Source organism: Lissotriton helveticus, chromosome 1_1 (genome assembly GCF_964261635.1).
Source record: "Lissotriton helveticus chromosome 1_1, aLisHel1.1, whole genome shotgun sequence".
NCBI classification, from domain to species: domain Eukaryota; kingdom Metazoa; phylum Chordata; class Amphibia; order Caudata; family Salamandridae; genus Lissotriton; species Lissotriton helveticus.
The window spans coordinates 1632497265-1632524326 of NC_136057.1; the positions used below are offsets into that span (position 1 = coordinate 1632497265).

Below are 27062 nucleotides of genomic sequence, written 5' to 3' on the forward strand. Positions count from 1 at the left end.
AAGCAGGGATTTGTGTTTATAAACTGTACTCGGAATCATTCAACAAATACAGCAAAATACCCACCGACCAATCCCTAGGCCGTAATAAGCGCATCTTAAAAATATCTGTGGCTTCTGTGCTTTTTCATTTTCTTTTCTTTTAAGGAAAACATTAAGCAAAGTGTACTTGCATAGTCTTTAGGGTTATTGCTGTTTTTTTTTTTTATCTTTACAAGAACAGACTCGGGCATAGACATGGTCTGGGGGCCTCATAGGGGCCGAAGAGGGGAGACATCCTGGGTGAAAAAGATCTGCTGGACTCAGCTGCTTATCTGTTGCTGCGGGGCAGACACCAAGGGAGCACATTTGCCTCTTCTGACATCATTCTGCGCCCTCTAGAAAACAATAGCAACTTCCAAAATAACTTAAATAAATTAAAAGGCTAATAAATACAATGATAGAATCAAATTACAGCACAGTACTGTGACAAAACTAGGCAACAACAGAGCCTGGAAGAAGCAAGGCTTCAGCTCGTTATGCATTTTACGCAAATAAGTAAATAGAAACAATAAATAAAAAAATTAGAAAATAAATTAAAGTTGAGGGTTGAAGATGCTGTTTTGAAGGACACGTGCAAGGACATATGATAGTTCCAACAGGTGAACAGTACTCAGACATATTGTATCCTTCTTCGAAAAAGCACAACTCAGTCCTGTTTGTAAGTGATGATGTGAGGGAATGACTGTTTGGAGTGACCAGTGATAATTCTGGTTCTGAGTTGATAGTGGGTGTGCAATTCCAGGACTTGGTCTTCTTGTTTTACAGTAATATTTGGTTGGGATTCGTCTTAAGGAATGTGCAGTCTTACCATGCTTCGTTTATTTAGACAATTTCCACCTGCGTTTTTCAAACTATATTTTTAGATTGTTTGTAAGTCTAACCTTTGACATGTGTGACAACGCCTCATTTTTTATTTTATTGTATTGGTGAATTAAGTGTATATGATATCAAGTGTTTTTTTTTTTACGCCCTGCCCCGTGTGCATTTAATTGGATGTGTCCATTCTACACCAATGGGTCTGAGGGATCTGGTAACTCATCCTTAAACTCTTACAATAATCTGCCATATTTTATTTGCTGTTTGTGGAAGGTGTGCAAGCCACAAGGAGCATCTTCTTGCTAAAGGCAGATCTAAGGTGAATGGGCACAAGCTGAAGGGGTAGAGGGGGATAGGGATGGGCGAGGCAGCCCCCCACTCAAATAATCTTCAAACAGATAATGCCTCACCCATGTCAACATCCATATATTGCGTAGACCGGGTAGAGATATAATTATCACTGCTACCTTGAGTATGTCCAATAACATAAACCAACAGGTCTGGATGTGTTCTTTACAATTACAAAAATTAAATCACACAGGCACACAGGACCAGATCATTCACCAACACAGTTTATATCCTCAAGCCGACATGTTTCATCGCTCCTTCTTATGGCGATTTCATCAGGGCATATGAGGGGTTTACTATTCTCAAACAGCATTGAAGGTGGAGGGTGCTGGCGACTGTATGAAAGGACATCAATTCCGGGTGTGTGTAAGGGAATGACTGCATTTGTATACCCGTGGGGATTCTGAAAATACTGTTGTTTTGAACTTAAACAGGTGACTGTGATTTGCTTAGGTCACGATTACGGACACGTGAACACTTGGCACGGAGTCCTGAGGAGTGACGCTGGTATGTGCTGACATAGCGCACTCCAGGTAAAGTAGCCTCAAACTGTGTGTCCATATACGCTGCATCAGTAGTGCCTCTTTGGTGAGGCATTTGAATCACGCCCTGAGCATGTCTCTGTTTTTCACACAGGTCCAGTATAACGTGAAAAGTTTGAGAATAGTAAACCCCTCATATGCCCTGATGAAATCGCCATAAGAAGGAGCGATGAAACATGTCGGCTTGAGGATATAAACTGTATATAAGTAACCAATTTTAATCAGTAGTACTTTGCTGCATCAGAATAAAACGGTATCAGCAAGCAAAGCACCACTATTTAATTGATTTGTTTTTTGGTGTGGTTTGTTTGGGGTTCTGTTACATGTATTTGTACACTCTTCAATGTTGGTCACTATTTGTGTTTCTTCTTCACTATTCTCACGTCCGCACTACTCTTCTGTTGAGTGCACGTTTGTCTTTTCACAATAGAGAGAGTCGCCAATGATAAGAAGCGGGTATTCCGGGAATTATTAACCGGGAACCCCCTCGGGTTGTTCTATCGTGAGGTACTCTCTCTATTTTTTCACACTTTTCTGTGGGTGAATGATCTGGTCCTGTGTGATTTAATTTTTGTAATTGTAAAGAACACATCCAGACCTGTTGGTTTATGTTATTGGACATACTCAAGGTAGCAGTGATAATTTATATCTCTACCCGGTCTACGCAATATATGGATGTTGACATGGCTAAGGTGAATGGGGCCTGCTGTCTCGCCATTTTCTATGGACTTCATCAGTTCATGGGAGTGCAACATGTTTCAGGCTATTAAATCTGCACAGCACATGTTGGGAGGGAGCACCGAATAGCCACTACAGCACTTTTTGGGGGATGAGCGGCTTACCTACTGCTCAATATGTGTCCCATGATAATATGATAAAGCAAACACGAATTTGAAACTTAAATACATGTTTCTCTTGAACTGCAGTTAAAACAAGTGGATGTTACTCGTGTGAAAGGGCAGTAGATGGATATTAAAAGCTAATATTTTTAAAGTGGTGAAAGTGTGTTATATAAATTAGACTATATATTTATAAATATGAATGAGACTATTTTGAATGAGAAATGCAGGCTATAGACGAATGGTGACCAAAACACATAGCCAAGTGAAAGCTAAAAATGACTGTTTTGGAAGCATCTTACAGTATGATGGAGTGTGCAGTAGTAATCTAAGAAACCTGCCCTTATTTAAAATGTGGGAGAATTCATGGAGAATTGAGTAGAATATAGTTCTTGTAAATCAGCAACTTCAAAAATGACTAGTCTCTGTATAATTAGGGGCTAACAAACTGAACACAATCGAATATTTGTACGAAAATAAAGTGTCTTGTAAAAGAGGCTAAAACTGGGGGAAGTAATTTAATATATATAGAATGTTTTGATTTGACTAAATCAAGTGGCTGATGCGTAGTACATATGTATGTGAATTGAAGTGTCTCAGTAGTTAAGAACAAGTGCTTATCTCAATCTCAGATGTGGTGGGCTATCGATGAGTCAACAATTGCTAGTGACAGTATACAATATTGACACATAGTGTATGCGATCTAGTAAAGTACTGAGTCTGGCTGTGCAGATATCACGGATGAGAGGGTCTATGTCGGCAGTGGTTAGTTGTGGTTCGCGAGCAGAAGTGCCTAGGTTAATAAATTCTGCCCTTGCACAGATAGCTAGATTTCCTTCATATCTTTTCTTTCCGGAGTCTTTATTTTACATGAATACTTTTCAGGAGGTCAGCAGCAATATGCAAGCAAGGCAAATTGTTTGCACATGTAGGTAGAGTGACCTCTTGGGCTTGGATATATTTTTAATGTAGATTGACAATTGTAGCAAAAATGTTAGCATACTCTATAGGTTGTGTTGCGTTGTTTTGTTTTAGTGTAGCACAACATTTCAGAAAGGCTCAGCCTTTGGCGGCTGAGATCCGGTATGTAGCACTCACTGTAAGGGGTGGGGACACTAGAATGAGGCTTGTCTTTCATTTTTAAACAGTGTGACACAGCTCTCCGCTCACAAGATATGTGTCTACCGTGGATAACGAGTGAGAAACTAACCAGTGTATGTGTGTGTGTGTGTGTACTTGTGCTTTTGCACTCTGAGTTTTCTGCATGAACATAGTTTTATTGTTGATTTGAGGCGCTCCCTCTTTGTTAGAGAGCCATCCAACCACAGGAGCCAGTGATCTTGAGCTTGTCCTCCCCCGATGGCTTTGCACCCTTCGTTCCACACATCAAGGGTGGGTGCATGAGTGTATTTACCCCTGGTTCAAAGGTTTGAATGTGAGAAACAGTTAATTTGATGATAACTACATAACAAAATTATGTATCCACCATGCAACATTTTTTGCTCAAAACATATGAGCACTAAAGATGGTGTTAGATTTTTGTGACAATATCAATCAGTCCTAGAAAGTTCAAGGCATTCATATCTGAGTCTTTTTGCCTTTCAATAGACTTGGGACAATCAGTATTTGTAATCTTCTGCTTGGATGTTGCAGTTGCAGCTTTCGGGTCTATAGGCCATTGAGGATCGAAAACCCACAGAAGGGTCTTCTAGGAAACCAGGACAAGGGAAGACCGATCAGATTCTGAAGGTTTGGGTTCCTCACTCATACTAAGGAGATGAAAGCTTCAAGATGGCAGCTCCAACAGGTGGTGTGATGAAGCCCCAGCAGCAGTGCATAAAGTCTTTAATGTGTGCTTCTGGCAGTCCTTGATGGACGCAATGGGCTTTCCTTCTAGGTTATTAAGGAACTCATTGCTACATATGCTTCATTTACTCTTTCAGTGTTTTTTCAGTTAGTGTTATATTGACAAACAAAGCTTTCTCATAGTATGCTCGTTGACGTTTCTTTGAGTTCTGGAGAGGACAGGAGGGAAGCCCCGCTACTCATTATATATAGCATGGGTCCCAACTACATGATGTGGATAGGTTTCATAGGTCATGTCTAGAGGGATCTCATACCGAGGCACTGAGGTCTGAAAGTGGGGCCCGTGTCCATGAACTCCACCCATGCCGACTGCTGGATAATGGGCCATGAAGGCATAGGATTTGTCTAAGTCTGGAGAAGTCTCTTGCTTCAAGGAGAAGTTACCAGTGATGCTCAGTGGAGGGGTTAGAGGGCCATCATAAGGTGGGGTGGTGCAGTCTGAAGGGTGAGTGACAAAGGAAGGGTCCACTAAGCTTTTAAATGTGGGGGGCTTCAAATGCAGGAGATGGGATTCCATGCTTCCGTATGGAGGACTTGGAAGTCCAGGAGTCTGATAGCTAAAAGGATGTCCCGGATGGCCTGGAATGACTGCTTCACACATGTGCGTCTTCTCTTCTGGTTTTTCAAAAAACATTGTTTGAGATCCTAATTGCATGCAGCCAGCTACTAAATTGCTGGTGGGCTGTGACAGTCCTTTACATAGCATCTCAATAAAGCCTTTCTCTTCTGCCGTTTGTCCGCTTTCTAGTACCTCTGACAAGGCCCAGATGTAGTTCCTGGCAAGCCTCAATGTTTCAATCTTTGAGAGCTTCTGAGTCTTGGAATAACAAGGCATCACTCGTCGAAGACTCTCCAAAGCATCATTGAGTCCATGCATGCGTGAACGCTCTCTGGCGTTGGCCTTCACACGACGCACTTTGAACCTCTCTATCCTTGCCTTTGTCATTTTCTTCTTCTTTGGTCCTCTTCTCTTCGGTTTTTCACCATCACCATCACCCTCTTCCTCTTCTTCCTCTTCCTCGTCCATGCTGCCATGGTCTTCGGTGTTTATGGAGCTTAGCATGTCATAGGAAGAATGTTGGTGGTCCGACTCTGCCATGTCATCCTGGGAGCTCATTGTATCATCCATCCATGCCTGAACATTAACTAACTCGTCCATTTCTTTGGATTTTGCAAAGGTCTTGGTCATAGTGGAAACCTAGGAGAAAAGAATGAGAAACATGTTTTAGTAAGTTATCCACTTAAAGAGCTTTGCACAAGACATGGTATGCAACTGTTTATCTTGGTCCATTTTTTCCAGAAATGTTCAAGGGCAAGAGTCGATATTGCACATAACCCTGGACCACACTCCTTTTTTAAGTGGGAATCATGTGGACACAGTGAATTCTGCCCATCCCATGTATTTCTACAAACCAGCATAGTAATCTAAAGAGCTCATGAGGGTTTGAGTTTCACAAGTAACGAAGTGGGCAGATTCGACTTAACTGATTCTCGTTTCCACAGTCCTATTCACTTTTGGTTTCATGGGTTACCCTGAAAGTCTGGGAAATTCGCAGGCATTTTTATCTCTAAAATGAATGTACAGGAAACATTGCCGCATCACCTCCACATTCTTTGGCATTTTTAGACAAGGCGGCTGCATGACATCTAGTGGCAAATGGTGCTCTAGTGTGAGGTCTATCCCTCAGTGCGGTAATCTCATGTTGTTGCTACTTGCATGCTTCATACAGTGCTTCCTATTATTTTAAGGACCTTTCAGAACGTTCTATATCTTTGGCTCCAAAGAGTTCGGCTTCTTTTTCTTGTTCCTTGAAACAACCACAGGATTATAATTCTGATTTTTCTAAATACCACATTTAGTAATTGGACAGGATACAAAGATCCATTTATTGATCAGAGGATTGGCTTGTTCTTTGAAAGAAGCGACTGGTGAGAGAAAATTGTAGTCAGTTTCACTTCTGTGTGAAAAAAGCATTAGTAGTGGCTGAATCCATACTGTGCTTTCCTTTTATTGTTAATGCTACACGAGGTACATTTTAATATTACAGATCTTCATGTATGCCTTTCAATCTGTCGAATTTTTGATTTTATGAATACTTACACTTTAATAGGACTTTGTAATGTAGATTTGTCAGCTTTTGAGAGCATATATGATAGCGGTAGTATTGTCCTAAAATCAGATATTTTGGTTGCCTTAGATATCTGGCTCGGTTTACTCTAGCACTGCTTAAATGGTCAGTAACTATGCTGGGTCTCCTCCCACTTAAGTTTCTTCTTATCTATGGTGTAAGTGCCTGATTGGTTACTGACCGGTTCTTATTAAAAGGGAAATGTACTCCTTTCCTTGGCAAAGAGTGACTAATGTCTCAATAATACCAAGCAGGATACAGAAAACAACACTTGCCTGGAAGGAAACACTAGTAGGAAAGACCGATGTGCCTCTTCCTTGTGTCAGAGGTCATGCCTACTAACCTTTATCTTGCTTTCGACCTGAGCAAGAATAGGTGTCCATTCTGCACAAGCCATCAACAAGGCTGCTTTCAAGATCTATGGCGGCACAGGTCCATTTGCACAGTATGCTGGGAAGGCTCCGATCCACGCTAGATATTTAGGACAGCCACAACCCATAAACATTTATAGTGGGACTCTAAATAGAGTTCATTTACATAGTTCACTTAAACCTCAAATTCTGGCATGGATCTGGCCTTCCTGGACCTACTTCGGGCACCCTAGGCCTAGATGCAGTGACATGTGTCCTTGTGTTCGTGAATTATGTCGTCATGTGCTGGATTCAGGAATACCTTGGCATGGTCTGCACGTGGTACTCTTGCCAGTCATTTCTTCTTTTGTGCTAGTATTCACCACAACGTGAACACAAAATTCACAGAACAGACACCTTTCTCAAGAACATGTTTTGTTGATGGGACATTTTTGATGGCCTTGATGCCCAGTGGCCTCTTTATGGTGATGTTTGACCTTTGCACAACACTGTAAAAGTTAATGTGTCATCACTTGGTGTGAAACCCATGTCCTACACACTTTTATGGTTGGCGCAACAAGGAGAGCTGGACAATACATGGTGGATCCCACCACTGAAGCGAACAGATTCCCCATTTCCAAATTTTTTGAGGTACACTGCAGTCATAATTATGAGTCAATTTATTTATGATCAGTGCCTGCTGTCCTGACATCTTTTTTTCCGTAGTCTTATCGTATAGTGCAATGACATCCTAGACCTGTTCATTATACTTTACACACCATGTGCCCCCAGCTGCTTTAGGAAGGAGCCCTAATGATCAAATCACAGCGTGTCTCTGCGGATCAGCAGAGGCCAGTAGGCCTAGCCGCAGGATGCGAGAGAAAGGTAGTGTTCCAATTTTTAAGCTCCTGGTTTGTTTTTTTCACCCTCATCTTCGGTAACCTGAGCGTTATCCTTTCGTTGAACCTTGGTTACCTCTTTTGAATTATTAAAGCATTTGCGCTCACACAAACACAACCCAATCTGGGCCTCGTGTTAATCAGGACAGCAAATCCCATCGTCGACGCTTACGCAGTCCGCGCGGCTTAACGTGTAAGCTTCAGCCCTTACGTCAGTCGCCTCCGCTTCCTGCCACGTGACCCGCTGAGGCGCCTGCAGCCCCGCCCTCTCTGGGCCTGCCGGCTCGTCACCTCAGCGAAGGAGCTGCTGTCGGTGTATTCGAGTGTGTTACACTGAGGACAGCTGCTCTGCTGCCTGTTCTGGAGCAGCCAGGCATTCCGGAGAGGGAGTCGCTGCTCTGCCTGCTCCGGCCCTTCAGCAGTTCACCCTCTGCAGAGCTCCTAAGGTTTCAGATTGCTGTCTGTGACATTTTCAGAATTTTAGTGTAATTATGACTGACATTTCAAGAACTACGAGTGACACTTTCTCACGAGCAAAATCAAGCGATGAAGTGAAGGAAACACAAATACCAGAAATTACACCCATTTGAGCAACCAGAAGCTCTAAGGTCTTAAAAACTGGCGCAAAGCACCAGAAATGGAAGGGCACTGAGTCATGGCATGGCATTGCATGGCATCTCATTCTACAGTGGATGGTCGTGTGTGCTGTGTGTGTTCCTCCCTTCCACAGAGGACAGCGGGCCATTTCCAAGCCTCTCCACCCGTTAAAGAGCACATACAGCAGGGCTCGAGTCAGGGTACCACGCTGGTGGACGGCGTCCCCCCACTTATTTAACCGGGTGGACGCCGTCCTCCCTGCCAAACAGTTGGACTTCAATCTGGCCTCTCTTGGACGAGATCGGAGCTCACAGCACACTGCTCACGCGTTGGCTTCTCAGATGCAATCGCATCTGAGGGGTGAGCGAGGGGAGGCAATGATCCCGATGGTGCAAGGCACCTTTTGTGACGTCACTTCCTGTCGTGATGTCACGTCCGGTGACAGCGTCCCACCACTTCGTTTTTTAGGACTCGTGCCATGACATAAAGGGCATAGAAGCTGCACTGCAATAAACAGGGTGCAGCGCTGGCATGTAGAACCACCTTCTTACTAACTAACTCCCCAGGGCATGCATCATTAAAAAACACATACCCTAACCTGACGCGGGGAAACAGAAATCATTTTTCCTAACCTATGGGTTGGAAGTGTATTTTGGCAGCAGCTTTTAGGAGTGTTCTATAACTATAACACATGGCAGCTGGGAACACGGTTTGAGCACATGAAATGTCTTGTCAACAGCAAGCAAGCCTTTGTTTTACGGCGATTGGCGTCTGGACAGTGTTTTTGGTTATAAGAGCAGACGCAACTTAATCAGCGTAGCGCTTCGAAGAGGACATCGCTTCTATGTGGCCCTTCTGTGGAACATAAACCCAGCGTGAAGGCTGTTATTAATGGTACACATCTTGACCTCTTAGTCTTCACAAGGATTTCCCGTTCTGGTAGATATGGAGATCTATGCACAGGGGTAGAAAAGGGCGATAATATCTGCTCAAGATCACACAGTTTAGTTAAGTAAAGAGAGTGTGTGCATGTCTGTTAATTAACGATTTGGATGGCTTGTCTGCCCTGGCTGCGTTCATAGTATAGAGCCCTGATATTGGACGTGGAGGTGAAAGAGATATTTAGAACAACAACAAATACTTAACCCAAATATTCCCAGGTGCTTTAATGAAATACAAGCTTGCGGCAGAGGCTCACCTAACATTGCCAGCTTTTGCCCACATCATCCTACTCCCAATCAGGAGAGTGTCAGGACGTCAGGAAGGATGTGTGAAGCCCCAACATGAACAGTTACACACAGATCTATCTCAGCTGCCTCGGTCTGACGCGGACTTGCACACAGACAGGCACCATTTTGCATCAGACTGAGGCCGCACCCCACAGTAATCTCATAGCATTATAGCCAGCAGTTAGTATGGCTGTTAGGGGAGGCCGTACGCGCACATGCCTGAGGAGCAATGGAGGTCTCACTTTACTAGCTAAAAAGGCATGATGTCCCTCTGAAAGCTGTGCCACGGCGGAAATCAAACCCCTTATTCTGGGTTCTCATGCAATGCAGTAGCAGCCTGCCAGCAGCGGCTGCTAGTAGATCAGCCAGCCTGAGGAAACAGCGTGCATATTCCACAGCGTGCTGCCAGCTGCTGCGCCAGTTTAATTTAACAGTTGTACGCTGCGCTAGCGGCTTGAGTGAAAGCCGAGGCGCTTTGCCTATAATGCGTGACAATGCATTTCAGCACAGTGATACAGAGCACCACACTGAAATGCGTTAGTCCAACTCCTGATGCGTAGTGCTTGGCAGGACAGCCTGTGATGATGCTGTAGTGGGCCTGACCGTATGCAGCCCAGAGTCAGCTTGTCATTAATGTAACAGGCTTATGTTCCCAAAAGGCCCTGCTGCTGTACTGCCTGCGCGGAATCTGCCAGCTTCTCCCTGTGTTGCAGTCCAGCGAGTCGCATGCTGTCACAGGAAGCTGTGGTCTGCCTTCCCTGGAACTGTCAGCTTGTCACTTCAGTGAAGGCTCTGACGTGGAAAAGCCAGAGTGCAGTCCATAAAAGCAGCTGCTTTGAGGGGCTGCGTAGACCCTCTGAGAATAGAGTCCGAGAGAGCAGCAAGCAAGGCTACCTGCTCAGGACTTCCCCGACTGCAGTTCGATAGAGGAAACTGCAGTGGCACCTTGTTTACAGGTGCCAGATTTCATTCTCAGAGAGGAAGCTGCTGGACTGCCTGCTCTAATGTTTCCGGGGTGTAGATAGGACGGAAACTGCTCTACTGCCTGCGCTGTTCCTGCTGGTTTGCTGCCTGGGAGTGACTGCTTGCTGTGCTGCAGTCCAAGAGAGGGAGCCTTTCTGCAGCATGTTCTGGACTGCCCAGACCTTAGTGTTGGACAGGAAGTGGGATTATGCCCCTAGCGTTGAAGCTTTCATGCATACTTCAAGAGAAGTTGCTTTTGAACTGTCTTCTCTGGTTCTTCCATCCTGCAGTCTAGAGAGGCAGCTTCTGTGTCTCTCCAGAGTGTGCCCCAATGAGGAAACTGGTATGGGAAAAGGAAGGAGGAAACAGTAGTGAGCGAAATTACTACAGAAAGGGTGTATTGAGGGGTTACCTGAAGTGTTTTGGGGTCTTTAGAAGGGTCAGTTGGTGACATGATAGTTTTTAACCCCTTGTATGCGGTCGCGATTCTGCGCCTGTGCGGCAAAATTGCAAGTGGGCGGGTTCATGATGGCCCCCAGCCGTCATCAGCACACGAGCACCGCGGTGCATGACGGACGGGGGCCGTCATCAGCATGCAAGGGGTTAAAGGGTCTGTTTGGGCATCAACCGCATTCCAGTGAAAAAAAAACCAAAAATGGCGAACTCTAGCCTTACCACCCCAGGCTACCAAAACTCCATTGTGGTGAATTTCCAAGTCAGCTTTTCCTACAAACATGTGACATTTTGAACAAAAAACACAGCAATAAAAGTGGGACAGTGGAGGCAAGAAAACGGGTAAGGAGGCAAAGTGGCAGGAGTAACGGGCTAGAGGCAGGGATACTAGGACACATACTAGGAAATGTGTGACCTGGTGTAGGGTGCAGGTAAGGTTGGAGGTTCAATGTCGCTGTGAGAAGAGTTCTTGCCATATCTAGATGAAATAGTATTACCAAGAAGTACTCATTTACAAAACGCCTTTCATTTTGAGCCCTCACACTTCCACTGACTGCTGTAAGACGGACAGGAATAATAAGAGGGCATTGGTTTCCAGCTGTGGAGTGTATGTATTCGGTAAAGGACGTGTGGTTCCGTCAATGCCCATCCTTCTTGTTTCTCCCAGGACTTTTGAGTACTGCAGCACATGTCTCAGTACTCCACCTGCTGGGATCTATGTTTGCCCCATGGTCACAGTTTCAGATGCTGAGGGACCTCTCGAGCTTGATAAACTGAGTGCCACTGAGTTGGTTATTCATATATATCTGGTGATCAGTGTCTGGGTACCCGAGGGTGACTGCATGCTTTATAAGTAGATGTTGGGGTTCATTATGTTTTGTTGTCACACATTGACAGGTATTCAACAACTTCCTAAAGTTATCCTGTAGTGGGATTCGGAGCTTTAGTCATCATTTAGCTTTGCTAAATCTTTTTTTTCAAATTCCTCGAAATAGTGTCTCTTCTTTGGTTGACATTCACTTTGAAAGTGTTAGAATAAAATTGGTTTAATCTTCTAAAAGCATAGAAGCGGCTACATAACGGCGTGCTCAGTATCTACCAGGCCACCATCGTAATGGGCAAGGCTGGCACCGCTGTGAGAAACGCACACCGATCTCTGCTCTGGATCCAGCAGGCATCCAATACTAAATTGGTTGGATGAATTCTCCAAATTTTCCTACATTCCAGTCCAGTTTTTCTTTGACTAATTCAGCGTTCATTCTTTGCTGGTAATGTAACACTTCTCCAGAATGGTGTGTAATTTGCAGATTGCATCCTTGTCGCGGTGGCACAACACGTTTGGTTAATGTGCTTGATATTGATATCGAAACCTTCGGTCACAGGAGTGAACTATGGGGTAGCTCAGTGCATAAGTACATCTATGGCAGTTATTGATGAGTAGCCAGTGATCCCAAAAAGATATCTTGCTGAGGTTATGCGCATGATGCAGACATGCACGTCTGTCAAAGGTTGCAGTTCCTGCATTTCTCAGGGTGGTGAAAGAACTAAGGGGTTGGGAAGTTGTAACTGCTTTTATTAAGGGTCGAAATGGCAAACTGGGTTCAGATGAGTCATATCCCAATGATTGTTGAATATAACTTATATTAGAACATTGGAATGTGGAGCACTCCATTGAATACAATGGAGTGCTCTGAGCTTCTACGGCCGGTAAAAGCCCACAAAGCAAGATGTTGTTTTACAAAGGCCTCTCGGAGCCTGAGGGGATTTAAACAAAGCAATATTTCAACGTTGTTTTACAAAGACCTCTCTGAGCCCCAGGGGATGTAAACCCCCTCGGGATCCAGAGAGGCCTTTGTTTTATTTGTTAAAGCATTCTGCCCTCTAGTGGCAGAATGTTCTAATAGCCTTATAGCCCTTCATAGCTGGACTATACCAGCTATTAAAGTCCTGCTCCTTTGTTAAAGGCCCGAGCCGAGGAGCGGGCCTTTAATAGCCGGTATAGCCCCCTGGCTATGAGGCTATAATAAGGCATGAGAGAGAGACTATTACATTCTGCAGCATTGTCCACTCAGGCCTCGCTGACAATACTGTAGTAAGAAGACTTTTTGCTTCACCACTCGTTGACGCACCTTTGCCACAGTGTTCCAGGCTATCTAACTGTCCGGAATTCACCATACATTCATATCTGCAGAACAATACTCCTGAAATGCCGAATTCTACACAGACCTTGCAAAATTGGTCTTGACCTGCATTAGTTTATCAAGGACTGACTAGAGGTAAACGGTTGCTTAGTTATGGTCAACGGGTGGATCAGCACACTGGAGCAGGACTACTTTGTGATGTATTTAATCGAGTGGAGATCTGCACATTCCGCTATTTCTAAACTGGGGAATTTTTGGAGAAGGGTGAGTTCAGCAGGAGCAAAACTTTTTTGTGGGGACCCCTGTCCTTTTCATGTACAGAGCTTTGCATGGTCCGGGGCAACCAAAGAGCAATCGTGCTTGTTCCTTAGCACTATCATATTTAGTGTGTATTGTATTTTTGTATTTTATTCATAAGGTGTTTTGCAGTGTAACCATTTTAGTTATGGCAATGCAGCCAATAAAGTTTTGGTACTTGTAAAAAAGCAGCAAAATTCTACGTCTACTATTTATAGGTTAATGCCATATTTAAATGCTTTCATTTTATGTTACTGTCTTATTCGATCCAATATTGCTAAATTAGAAAAAAATCACTTTTTCGCTAGTAAACATTTTTATCATCTGCTCTGTGTCAGCAGATTTGCTGAAGGAGCTGCCATTATGATCTCATAATTAGCATTTTGATCTTTAAAAAGTCATTTGCTACTAACCTATATTTATTACCCCTGCAGCTAACACAGAATCAGTTTATTTATTATTGCTCAGAGGAGTCATCGATTGTAAAAGGGGTTATATTTCAACAGTTTCATACTAAATTATTCGTAAAAATGACCTGAAGCAGACCTTTACTGATTGTAGTGGTATCGAAACACTAGCACGTAGCATTAGTTGTTAGAATGATTCCATCCTATATATTATTCTTTTGCAAGGCAGAAGTAAAATATCTGCAGGCAAATATCCTTTGGATTTCAGATGCTCAGTCGAAGATCATCTGCATAAAAGGGCATAAAATATGTTCTCTTTTTGTATCTTGGCCCCCACACTATACTGTTCTTATCGCATATCTGTCAAGTACCCCTGCTCTACAACTTGTTCCATCCCTAGAGCAGTCATGATCTTTAAAAGGGAATGTCCCCTCTTAGTGCCACGCATAAGAGATATTGGGCAAGTATAGGCACCATCTTTTTGGGACAACGATCAAGATGCTGGTACTTGCAGATGGCACATCTCATCATCAGAATTTGGCCCAGAGCAAAAGAAAAGCAGAGAACGGAGAAAGGAGGGAAAGCGCGATAGTTGAAGAGTGACAAATGGAGAGAGCATGGATGAAAAACAACCTACAAGATAGAAAGAGAGATGAGAAGTGTATGATAATACAGAAAGGTATGAGGTGGAAGTGCCAACGTTTTGTTCAGAAGCTTGAAGCCTGTGGCCAGTGATATCAGGGATCGAGTGCGCAATACTAAGTATGCAAAGTCTTGATTCAACTCCATACCTCTTTAATTCCCCACCAGAAACCTCCTGCCTCTTCATCTCACTTTTGCAGGTACTTCTCCTCTGTTTTTTCCTTTTGCCACTGTTTTTTCATCTTTCTCCTTCTTTTCCTCTTTTGTATATTTCGATTTCTTGCCCTGGTACACAGATTGTTGAGGAAAAATAAATGCAAGTCCCCAAAAATAAAATATAAAGATTTTAGCCAGTGCAGTTGTATGGGGTGAAAAGTGTCCCTCTATTCATAGTATGTTTATTCCGTGTATGCCTTCGGATAAAAAAGTATTGTAGTCCTTGCACAGGTGAGACGTACATTGTAGCCCACTCCATGTAGATAAATAGGTCAGTGGGTGAAAATAATACACACATATTGTCGTATTCCTTTCATGACATAGGGTCGTCTGATAGTTCTGTCACCCTTGGTGTGAGAGAAATAATTTTTCCCATAAGTTTCACTGACCTGGTCTTCTCGTGACCTTAATAAAGAGTTGAAGGTGAACTCCATACAACTCAGCTAGGCTGGTTCCAGGCAGGGATATATCTTTTGTCCTGATGTTTTTCAAGTGGTTTCATCACATATAGGTTTCATGTTGAAATGTTCCTCCAACCCGTGGTTAAATGTGTGTCAGGCACACAATGGTAATATGGCACTGCACCGATTTGTGTAACAGTTGCTATAACAACAAGAGCTATATGGGTAGCAAGATTTCTTCTTTTGAATTGCTGTTTGCTTGTGGATTGTCAACAATATTCTACTTGGGGTACCACTCTGCCGATAACTCTTTCTTCCCTTTCAAATCTTCTACCAACTTCTGGCAACTTACATGTCGGGTTTAGCAGGAAGCGAATCCTCTTCGACTGTTCTATTTAAAGAAGGCCAAATCTGGAATAAAACGAATAATGTTTTCGATTGCCAAAATAACTTACGCATAGAGGCTTTTTCCGTGTTTCCCGAGGAGCAACAAGATTTAGACAGTGATGTGAAACTAGAACCGGAGCAACCTTCACTGGGCATTGACGACCGTGTACAGCATCTTGAATCAGAGAACCGGTCCACCTCATGCATCTCAAAAGGACTCCCTAAGAAAGGCAAGGGGTGAGTTTCTGATACTGTTGACACTCATTGGCAGCTTTCCGAGATCCCAGACTCGAGCATGTTATGACCATTGAACTCTTAGACAGAGTGGGGGAACAAGCTGGTCGACAGGCTTTTCCCTTGTAACCTGCCCATTTTTCTTTGCGCCCGGTTCACTCCGCCCTCAGCTGCTGGACCTACCACTATAGCGCCAAGAAACCGTATGGTGAACGCTGCGCTCTACAAATGTTTTAAATTCCAAATTCCTGTCATATGAGATAAGGATTTGTGGTGCTTGAGCCTTTTTGTAGGGTTGAGGTGTTGCATACACGAGGTTGACGTTTAATAAGTATTCTACAGGGGGCATCCAATGCTCCTAAATGTTGTGGGCATTCCTGTGTGCTAGAACCAGAAACGGTCCCATTCTAAACTGCACTACAGTGTTCACAAGCAGCCTAGCATAGATGGACACTGCTCTGACATGGCTTCCCCTCATTGTGTCTCCACCATGACCGAAGACAGAAGAGCTACTTTATTTGGAAAACCTTCTTACCCACCTTTTGACAGCTTTCTTTGTCATGATTGTAGCAGGAAACACCCTCACTGGTTCCTTGGCCTAGATCTCCATCTTAGCAAAGATTAATTGGTGTGGCTTCCACAGCAATCTCTCTCAGTTCCCGGAGACCGACTGCTGCAACAACCACAGCAATCGCTCTATACTGTATGGACCGTACACAATTTTGAATAGTTTTTATGTCTTTGTCTATTACTTGCAACCATGAGTCTCCTTCCTCTTTCTTTTATGGTTAACTGGCAACATGGCGCCAGGCAGCTGGTATTCTATTGACAGATACTTACCAGTTGTTGAATTGCAAGCTGAATTTGAGTACGTGCCTGACTAAAGGATCTATTTCGAACTGCACAGGCCTTGCAGTGTTACAGGTAGAATGGATATATCCCCATTTCATACACTCCCTTTCATAGTACATATGCAAGTGTTGAAGACACCTCTCATGAGGTCACCACCAGCTTCCCCTTACTAATTTGCATACATTCCCATCTTGTAGTCCTAGATCGATCCTCCTGAATTCAGTTATCCACATTAAACATCTTCAGAATCTAATGGGACATGTCTTAAACTGCACACAATGACAATCCGGTATTTAGAAGCGATGCCCTAAACACCCCCCCTTCCAAATTCTGAGTCGCTAAGCCAAATTGCGATTCAGTAATGACTTACTGAATCTAAGAAATGTTTAAAAACCTACTTGTTCTAAGGTGTCGGTGTGGGCAGGGGTTTGCTAGTGTGCTGCCATGCACCAAGAGATTCCCCTGGCGATGACTTGCTGCGCCATATAAATGTCAAATAAATAAATACATACATTTGGTATATGTATATTAAAAATTGCTAAAGTTTACGACTGCAAAAATGCAATTGCAAAATGGTTCTGTACCTAGGCTCCCTAGTCTTTTGAAACATGTTCTGTTCACCACATTGTGCGCCTTTTGTAAATTGACACTAAAATTACTGTTAATTTATATCATATCTCTACAACTGTTCTATAAACAAGATGAAGAGAACTGAGAAAATATTACACCGCTCTCCCTCATATATGGTCCTACCACTTACGTCTGTAAGGCTACTGTGCAAACAGATTTTTCCAGAAAACACTGTCATTTGGTTTTCAGATTTAGAGACCCCCTTGCAGAGGCCTATTGAGGGGTGGATCTGGTACAGATTACCATAATCTGAGTTTTAAATCCATATGCTACAAAGTCAATCCGTTGATTGTTGTAATGAAGTTGTGTATCACAATTTCCTTCTATAGTCGCTGAATGTTGACAAGGTGAGAATTTGTGACTTTGTGGATGCAGTCCACATCCTTCTTTGTACACTGAAAACTGATTTTGTTTTTTTTCTGTGGAGCTATAACTGTCAAACTGGAGTCTCTCTTCTTGAGATTTGAATTTCTTTCATCAACTGCAATTATTCTCATTTTGCTATAACGACCTCAGATTTATACTAGCAACTCTATTAATTATTTGTCATTCTTTCACCAGGCTATATTTAAATTCGGGATGCTCTATTCATAGACAGAAGAGCTGTTGGTCTATGTGAGATCCTGCTGACCCTACAAGCATTCTAGCCAATGTGTTTTGCTCTCTTGAACTTTCCGGGGTCTCAGAGATTTGCTGATACATTGTTAAATAGGTATAGATTTTTAGGGGGGGGGCAGAATGTTTTATTCTGCCCGCGGAATTGGCAGAATTTTAGTCACTCTGAGTTACTCTTTAACACGGAGTTCTGCCCAAATTCTGCCAATCGCTGCATGGCAGTATTTTTATCTTGGGATGCTGCAGAAAATGTGAACTTGCAAGAGAGATTTGGCGTCCCCTAGCCCGATTTTCTAGCGCAGGCAGTCATGGCCAGAGGCTGCTACTCAAATACATTTTTACTCCAGTGGCAGCAAAATCAACTCGAATGGCCTGCGCTCTTGTGGAATGCCTGGTTCCATTTGTGCTGATTTTCAGCGCTGCTCATGCTACTAGCGCTAAATTGCATCATATTTTCTTCCCATTGGCAGAACTCTGTGAAATCTTCCGGAGTTTTCATATAATTTTGCGGAATTCGGCAGAGTGAAATTCAGCAAGTTCTGCCCACCCCTACAGAATTTATTAATTTCCATAAAGGGAAATTTAAGAAAGGATACAATCCCACCAAAAGCCTTAAATATATTTAAGGTGAGAGGTTGCCCAGACTTGCGTTACTGTTCCCCTTATTCCATCTCGTCAGTTTATAGGGACTACATTGTACATTGGGGTATGTAAAAGTATCAATTTACTGGCAAAGTATTCGGCCTTCCCCAAACTTAACTTCTAAGGCTAAATTTCCTACAAATACTCTTTTGTGCAAAAATCCCCCTGCAAAACTTTATTTCTGCAGGCTTTTCTTCCAGAAACCCTACACAACTTTTATTTTTCACCTGCGGTTTTTCTGATATTGCCCACTTCTAAGGTTGGGGATCTTTATGAAACTATTTGAGAGTTTGGTGAAATACAACTTTGAAATCCCTTGGATTTTTGTAACGCTGACATTTCCTTCATTGGTTTCTCACGGTAGCATGTTTTTCTGGTTGTGCGAGCATTGAAAACCTTATTGGTCGAGGAGGGTGCTATAACTTTCCAGATATTCCAAAGAAAATCTAAAGTATCTATGTATGTGGTTGTGATATTATATCAGTGCTAGTGGAGTGGTTTACAGCATAATGGGCAGAGGCAGAGCAAACGAGTGATTGGAGGATAGCCAGGATCTGCCAGTTGAGATGGACTATTACTATATCATGCTGTAGTGTTCTTTAAAGAGGTGTGTCTTCAGCTAGTTCCAAAATTAGAGCAGAGTTGGGGGAAATCGTGGAGGATACGAGGTTGCCAGGCCAGGTCCTTGGAGCACCGATGGAGAAGACCTGTTTCCTTGTTTTTAATGTTTGCAACTTATTTGTCACGAGCCTTAGGGTGTCCTGGTTGAGACTGTGCCAAGAGCTCCCAGAAGCAGTGGGCTTGTCAGCCAAATAGGCTGCACAGGGGTGTTCATGATGGCTTTTTAGTGATATTGTAATTTTGAATTGTTAAATTTACCTCGATAGAGAAGTTTATCCTTTCACTAAAGAAAATTGCTTCCTTACTTTTTGTTTTCTAGACCAAAATCTTATTGTCAATAAATGACATGTAATTAGTGACCTATTCGATGACCATCAGTAGGGGTTTTCAGACCATATTTGTTAAGAAATCTGGAATTTATGTGACATCGAGTGTCGCCTGGTCAAACCATAGACTGTGATGTGGTCTTCATCAGATAGTCCTTTAGCAGTGGAAGTTATATGAATAATGAGGATCCTGAATTATTCTCTGAACCATCTTGAGGGTAGCAGTTGTAGTATTTTCTAAAGGATGGATAAAGTTGTCATTATTTTGCATTGATCACCACTCCAGGTCTCCCACCTGGTCAGCTGCTATCCTTCGATTGGAGAAATGCGCTTATGGTGACGGCAGTTGAGCCTCAATGTGCTTTTGAGTGTGGAAGTTGGGGTTTTGCCTTTTATTAACTCGCTGAAAATGATCTCCGGCTCTTGAAATGCAGGAACTGCAACAAATAAAGCGGGCTAGGTGTGAATGAACTGCTGTGCTGCACTGCCTTTTATACCGATCTGAGCTGATGGAGAAGCATTTTGTTAGGTAATACTTGCGTAGCAGACAATATGGCATTTTAGGGCATCTCAGCACCTTTTGGTATTCATTTATTTTTGAGAGGCAACATTGCTAGCCTTACTGTGAAACCAAGGGCTGTTCCAAGTCCATAAAATCTTTCCTATTTTTCCAGAGTTCTTTCATGGAGAGCTGGGAAATTGAGGGGCATATTACCAACAAGTATCTATAATTATCGCTAAATAGGCTTAGCGACGATTTTTTTATCGCTGCCTATCGCTGGATATGTTAGCGGAGAAAACATGCTATTAGCAACGTTTTTCTCCATTGTGCTAAAATATCCAGCGATAGCGGCAAAATGCGTGAATATCGCTGAGAGTACAGCGATATTCACGCATTAGCGCCGAAATGCTCTTAGCCATGTTATACACCTCCCATTGGATAACATGGCTAAGAACTGGTCTGGGCAGGTGTTAGTATTTGGAGATATTCGCGCCTAGCGCGAATATTTCCATCGCTACGCCTGCCTTGCTAATAGGTGATAGCGATGTTAGCGACTGCTTTCAGTTGCTAACTGGTTGGGTATGCCCACTTTGCATGTCATTAGCGATAAACATCGCTGACATGCAAAGCAGGCCCCAAACCGCTCGCTATCGCCTAAAAGTTGTTGCTAACATCATTTAGCGACAGCTTGCTAATAGGGCGATAGAATTATCGCCGCTTAGCGGCCAAAAACGGCCGCTAAAGCGGCGATAATTGCCTATCACCCTGCTTGATAATATGTCCCTATGTCCGCTAAATGGTGGCGTTAGTGTACACTGACATCAAAATAATCTCTGACCTTGAGTTTTATTCCTGGTGGTGTAAGTGCAAAATCTGTGCAAAATTGGACTTGCCAGAAGCTCAGCATCATGGTACGCACACTATTGAGTGCATTGTCCTACTAGTATTAATGCCCCAGTGTGCTGTTAGGTGCTGTCCGGCTGCCCCACATCCAGCTTCGACTTGGATAACACTGACGCTCAATAGTAACTACTAGAGGCCAGTGGTTCCCAACCTGTGGTCCGGGGACCCCTGGGGGTCCATGAAGCCTCCTCAGTGGGTCCCCGACTACATAGAAAATGTAATATTATTAACAAATTAATACAGTATATATAAATAAAGAATCTAAATGTTAAATTTAACATTTTTAAATATGGTGTAAATCGGAAGTAATTTGATATTGGAGACTAAACATTTAAGTGGTATCTTCGGATTGATTTGGGGGAGCAGAGCAAGTGCATTAAACAGAATACAGTTTGAATAATAAGTGGCCGCAAATTAATTTAGAAATGCTCCAACAATTATTTTAATTTTTAATTTTTTTTTAAATATGCTTATATGTGTTTCCGCATTAAATAAAATGTGCCGTCATTTGTATATTTGAAAGTTCTTTAATGTCTTTTTTGTGCTTTGTTTTGCAGTTCAAATCATCAACAATGGTTAGGCTGGGGGCCTTGGCTAGCAGTCACGACTCAGTGGGGGTTTCCAGATTACAATAATAATTTTGTTCCAGTAATGATTAATTGGGGGTCCCCAGAAGTCAAAAGCTTGAGAACCGCTGCTATAGGCTATTCCCCCACTGACGTCTACGGAAATAATGGCTCCCTTCCTGATCTGTCTTCACAAATCCCTGACATTCTAATCAGCTCTGAGACACCCCATGCTAATTGATGAAGCAATGCATATGCTAATCCGGACCCTCCTGGATATCTTGTTCCCCGGGTGTTGAGCAAGGAGCTTTGCTCTTGCTGCCTGCACAAAAACAGATGATGTAAGAGTCATGTGTGACCTTTAATCCGCATGCATGTTCATAGACGGCAAGGGTAGATATTCAGCAACAAGAAGGTCACAGAACAAGCATCGGGTTTTCATCTAGGGGCGAGGAGATCATACAGTCCCTGGGGCTTCATTTATGAGGCTGTGCGTCACTTTTACGTCACTGGTGCGTCACTTTTTGTGACGCACCAGTGGCTTAAAAAATGCGCCTTGTTGCGCCATATTTACAAAGTGACGCATCTAGGTAGATGCGTCACTTTGTAAACCCCTGCGCCACATTATACCTGCGCCAGGTATAATGTATGCAAGGGGGGCGTATTGACGCAAGAAAGGGTCGTAGAAGTGACGCAATGAAATATATCATATTTCACTGCGCCACTTCTAGGACGCAAATGCGTCAATATCTTATGCCTGCCTTACAGCAGGCGTAAGACTGATGCAGGCACATTCACATGGGACTTGCCCATGTGAAAGTACACATTGCTGGAGTTGCGTCACTTTTGTGACACACTCCAGCAATGCGTCACTTTTGCGCCCTACAGATACGTCAGAAATACTGACGTATCTGTAACTCCTTGCGACATGATGCGTCATACAGTAAATATAGCGCATCAATCATGTCGCAAGGAGGGCGCACTGAGAAGTGACGCATCGCTGCTTTCACGCAGCGATGCGTCTCTTCTCATAAATGAGGCCCCTTGTATCCGCAGGACTTGCCCCTTTGTACACCTTGATGCACATTCTGAAGCATGATATGGATCCAGGCCCGAGAACCCTCTGCAGACAGGATCCATGGTCATCACCCTTTATTAGATGGGTAAAACAGCAAAAAGCGCATGCTATTCTCCGACTTCCTAACGCTTTAAAGATAGGTCCCATATTTCTCCCTATCTGTCCGCAGACCTCACTGCCCTGACACATAACGCTGCCCTTTCAATCCAGCTTGACAGCGCCTCGCAGACCCGTCATATTCTACCAGTGCCTTCAGTCTTCAGGACTCGCAGCACTAACGAGAGGCTGCAGCTTACACAGCACATTTCACCCTCAGGCCTCACAGCAAACACAGGCTCAGCAGCTTCTGTCGTCTGAGCACACACTGCCCTGCAGGCGGGTTACACATTAACAGCAGGTACCCCCTCGGCCTCCCAACACAGCAGCCAGGTAGGACGTCATTCAAGAGGGGCCTCCTTTCCTCCGACTCTGCAGAGCTACACAGGAAAAGTGCCTACACTGCAAAATCAGACGTCACAGCACTTGACAATATCCATCGCCTTCTACCTTGATAACTCGTGGCGCTTTAAAAACGGGTGACATATTGTACGAAACACCTGTCAGACCTTAACGTGCGTGCGTCACACGGGCCACTGAAGGCTTCACTTTGCAGGTAGTCCTATTAACCCAAGATAAAGTTTATCTTCGTTTGGCTAGCGGCTGGACGCCCTGCTGAGCAAGGGGGGATATTAGAATCAATCTAGGCCATTGGCGATCACTCTGGGACTCGTTGCTGTCCATCGCTCTTGTGCCAGTCATGCCACCGCAGAGACACGGGCCATATTCAAATCAAGCTCCATCCTCCTTCGAGGAGCTACAGTCCGGCCCGATCTGCCAGGCATGGTTCGATCAGAAGGGGCACACAAGCAACCACAGGCCGGGGTTGGCTTATTTGGAGCTCCTCTGTGGTGTGTAGCTTGGCACAGTGAGCATGGGACCCACATCTGGGCATAGACGTCACTGTAAGGTACAAAAACAGCACGGGCAGCACATCGGGCTGCACAGAATCATGGCACTGGCTGCCAGTCACCAGGATAGGTGTTTTATTCACTGCCGATCAGAGGTGCCCCTCGCCCTGAAGAACAACAGGTAAAAACAGCGTGCGGGGGTAAATTCAGCTTTCCCGGAAGTCCTGCCGCGTGAGGCGGGACATAGGAGTGAGTGACTCGTCTTTGCAGCGTTCCTCATCTCCGCTTGAAGGCTTCCACCATACATCACATCTACCCTCGGCGAGCATAGACGCCATGCACAGGTGTATGCAGCACTTTCTATCACCAGAGTCCTCTCGCTGTTCAGGCGGCGTAAACACAAACCCCACTTTCAGACCTTACAACCTGAGCGCACAGACAGAGAGCGCCGTCTGTCCGGAGACCTCGCACTCCCTGTCAGACATGGCAGCACTTGACAGGCAGGCTAAGCTCACACAACCCCTGCTGCTCTTCAGACGCTGCTTTGCAAACAAGTTCGACAAAAACAGCATGGTCTGTCCTCAGTACTTACAGGACATTTCAGGCAGGTTACACACCATGGAGCCTATTTATAAGCCCCTTGGCTTGCGCCCCCGGTACGTCACTTTTTCCCATATTAAAAGTGTCGCACCGGCGGCGCAAGGGGCTTGTAAATAAGCCTGTCCTCTGACGTCACTTTGTTATGGCGGGTTCACAGCGCGCGCCATCTGCCATCAGAGCTCGCAGCACTGAACAGATTGCACGGTAAGGAACCCGTTCTCACGGGTCGGGTACGAGAGAGGAAGACAAGCCCAAGATCAGTGGTTGTCTTGAGGGGAAATGTGGGTCTGTGCTCGGAATTACTTCCTTTCAGACAGGGTCGCTACCCCTGCCCTTCACATAGATAAATAATGTACTCATGAGTAGGATGCCGGGGGCCCTGGGAGGGAGAGGGGTCTGGAAACCAAGTCTGAAGTCAGGCAGTCCAAAGCACACAGAACTGTATGTTTGGATCTTGGCACCTTTCTGAGCCTGCACACAGATGACAAACATGTGAGTTTCTATTACCAAGGGAGGTGGAAATATGATGTTCATTTAGAGCCCCTTCTAGATGAAACAGAGACCCCGAAATATCTACAAGTTGCCATTCCTGGTAGATCCAGAATAGCTGGGGTTAGGCTACCCATATGCATGGAATTGATCGGTTAGTTGCTACTGTAGATTCTCAATAACTGCAAGTTACCAAAGCTCGTAGGTCCTGACTGCCTTTGTTTCTATGCCACCCACATGCTTGGAATGGATGGGTTAGTTGTTACTGTAGATTCTCAATATCTTTAAAGCTGGTAGCTCCAGACTGGCTGTGTTTCTATGCCACCCACACACATGCTTGGAATTGATGGGCTAGTTGCTTCTGTAGACTCTCAATATCTGCATAGCGTGCCTGAAAATAGAAGGACATGTGTGCCTCCACTCCCTGAGTGCCAGAAAGAAGACGACAGCTGTGTCTCTGGTTTCTGTATGGCACTACGCCTGTGCAACAAATAAGTTGTGTTTCTAATCTCGGTGTCACGAGGTTCCTATTGAATGGTTGGCATCACGCCTGACAAAAAGACGCAATGTGAATTCTCTGCATTAATATTACATAGGCCATGTCACGGATTCAACAACATCAAGGCAACGTGTGCATAGAAGGTCATTTCACACACATGTGATGTGTTAGCCCCCAGTGCACGCAGACACTCTACATACACATTGCGAACACACGCACCTGCGTGTCCACCATTGGATGCTTGAAGCTGGGGGTGAGAGGAAGAGGGCAAAAATATGATGATACTTCAACACCACCTATAGGAAGCCTGGCAGCCAGAATTCTACATGTCAGAGTTGCTCATTACATCGAGGGACAGGTTGTGAAGGCCCTGAACGTGGCGATCCATGCGTAAGCCCTTGCTTGCATAGGGTATGCAGTTATAGGTGGTGAAATGTTTATCGCACTCAGTAATTACAGCATGCAATAAAGTCTTCTCCCCACAACTTCGTGTTGAATTCTGTCTGACAAGACAGACCTGCCAGAATTTCACAGGTGAAAAATGCTTGGAAAAATCTGCAATTTGTAGGTTTTGGTGTGGTCAGAAGCAAAACCGGCATGTTATGCCCCATTTTAGGGGGAACATTCAGAACAGTTGATCATTTGTTCACCCAATGAAGCCCAAACACCTCAGTGTCGGATGTTATCAATAGTAATTTTGCACACACCACCATCTATATTTAACTTTAATGCCCACAATCTTTGGCATTATGTGTTCTCTAGGACATGTTGTTTCCTTTCTGATGTCTACTCCTAGCACCGGCATCTGTTTCATGAGAGCCACTAGGGTGTTTTTTAGGTATTGTGACTTCTGCGCCTACCTTTTTATCGCATGAAATGACTTACATGCGTCATTATATCTGTTTTAACACAATATTAACTGTATGTTTTTCCAATTGCTCACTTTTAAATCGTGGTTGTACATTCTAATGTATTTATGTTTTGTACATCTGTAATTTCGTGTTGTTTGCTGTACTTTCATGGTCTTGAAAACCGAATAAAATATTATGACTGACTGATAATTATCACATTTAACCAGGGTAAGTCGCAGTCAGTCTGTCGGAACAGGTGTCGAGTCGCCAATGCGGATCTGTCTTAACACTGTGGGGCATATTACCAACAACTAGCGATAATATTTGTCTCTAACTTGTTTAGAGACAAAAATTATCGCCGCACATCGGCGATTTTTATCGCAGATAAACCTTGCTATTAGCAAGGTTTATCGCAAATGCGATAAAAAACGGCCGCAATGCATGAATATCGCTGAAAAGTCAGCGATATTCATGCATTATCGAGCAAATGCTCTTTGCCATGTTATCCACCTCCCATTGGATAACATGGTGAAGAACTGCTCAGGGCAGGTGTTAGCTTATCTCCAAAAGTTGGTAATAGGAGATAGCGATGTTAGCGACTGTTTCCAGTCGCTAACATCTTGGCACGCCCACTTTGCATGTCATTAGTGATAAATATCACTGACATGCAAAGCGGGGCGCAAGATGGTCGCTATCTCCTATTAGCTGTCACTAATTGGTGTTAGCGACAGCTTGGTAATAGGGAGATCATTTTATCTCCGCTTTCTTGGCTTTTAAAGCCAAAAAAGCGGAGATAAACCCCCTTGATAATATACCCCTGTGTTTTTTTCTCCTTTGACTGTTTAACTTACAGGGGGTACATCAGGAAATAAACTAAAATGTTGACTTATAGTGTAGTTGTTTCAGTTATATAGCTCTTCAGGCATGAAAACATACATGATAGTTTTTGTGCTCTTCTGTGATAGTTGGTGGAGTTTAAAAATTAGGCTCAGCCCTCATGTCACAAGTTTTACCAGAGGTGAAGTGTCCTCTGGGAATTGTGGGAGTGTGCCTGTAGGAGAATGCCTCTTTAAGAGAGGTAATGTGGGTCACAGCCAGCCACGTCACATGAGGCTAAGCCAGAGTGATCAGGAGGGATTGACATGT

The 27062-nt window shown here is 43.9% G+C and overlaps 1 protein-coding gene across 2 annotated transcripts in view; it reads right to left on the reverse strand.

Annotated features, from left to right (window-relative positions):
- Nucleotides 1–1456: 1456 nt before the first annotated feature.
- NEUROD4 (neuronal differentiation 4) overlaps nt 1457–27062 on the reverse strand; it is a 30393-nt gene continuing 4787 nt past the window's right edge. The window contains exons 1-2 of one of the 2 annotated variants that reach the window (XM_078688570.1): nt 7905–7992; nt 1457–5648 (exon numbers count right to left, since the gene is read on the reverse strand). In XM_078688570.1, coding sequence (XP_078544696.1) covers nt 4626–5639 — 1014 coding nt within the window. In that variant the 5' untranslated portion in view covers nt 5640–5648; nt 7905–7992 and the 3' untranslated portion in view covers nt 1457–4625. Of the gene's footprint in view, nt 5649–7904; nt 7993–27062 lie in introns of those variants that run through there. The other variant, XM_078688566.1, reaches the window with a different exon arrangement.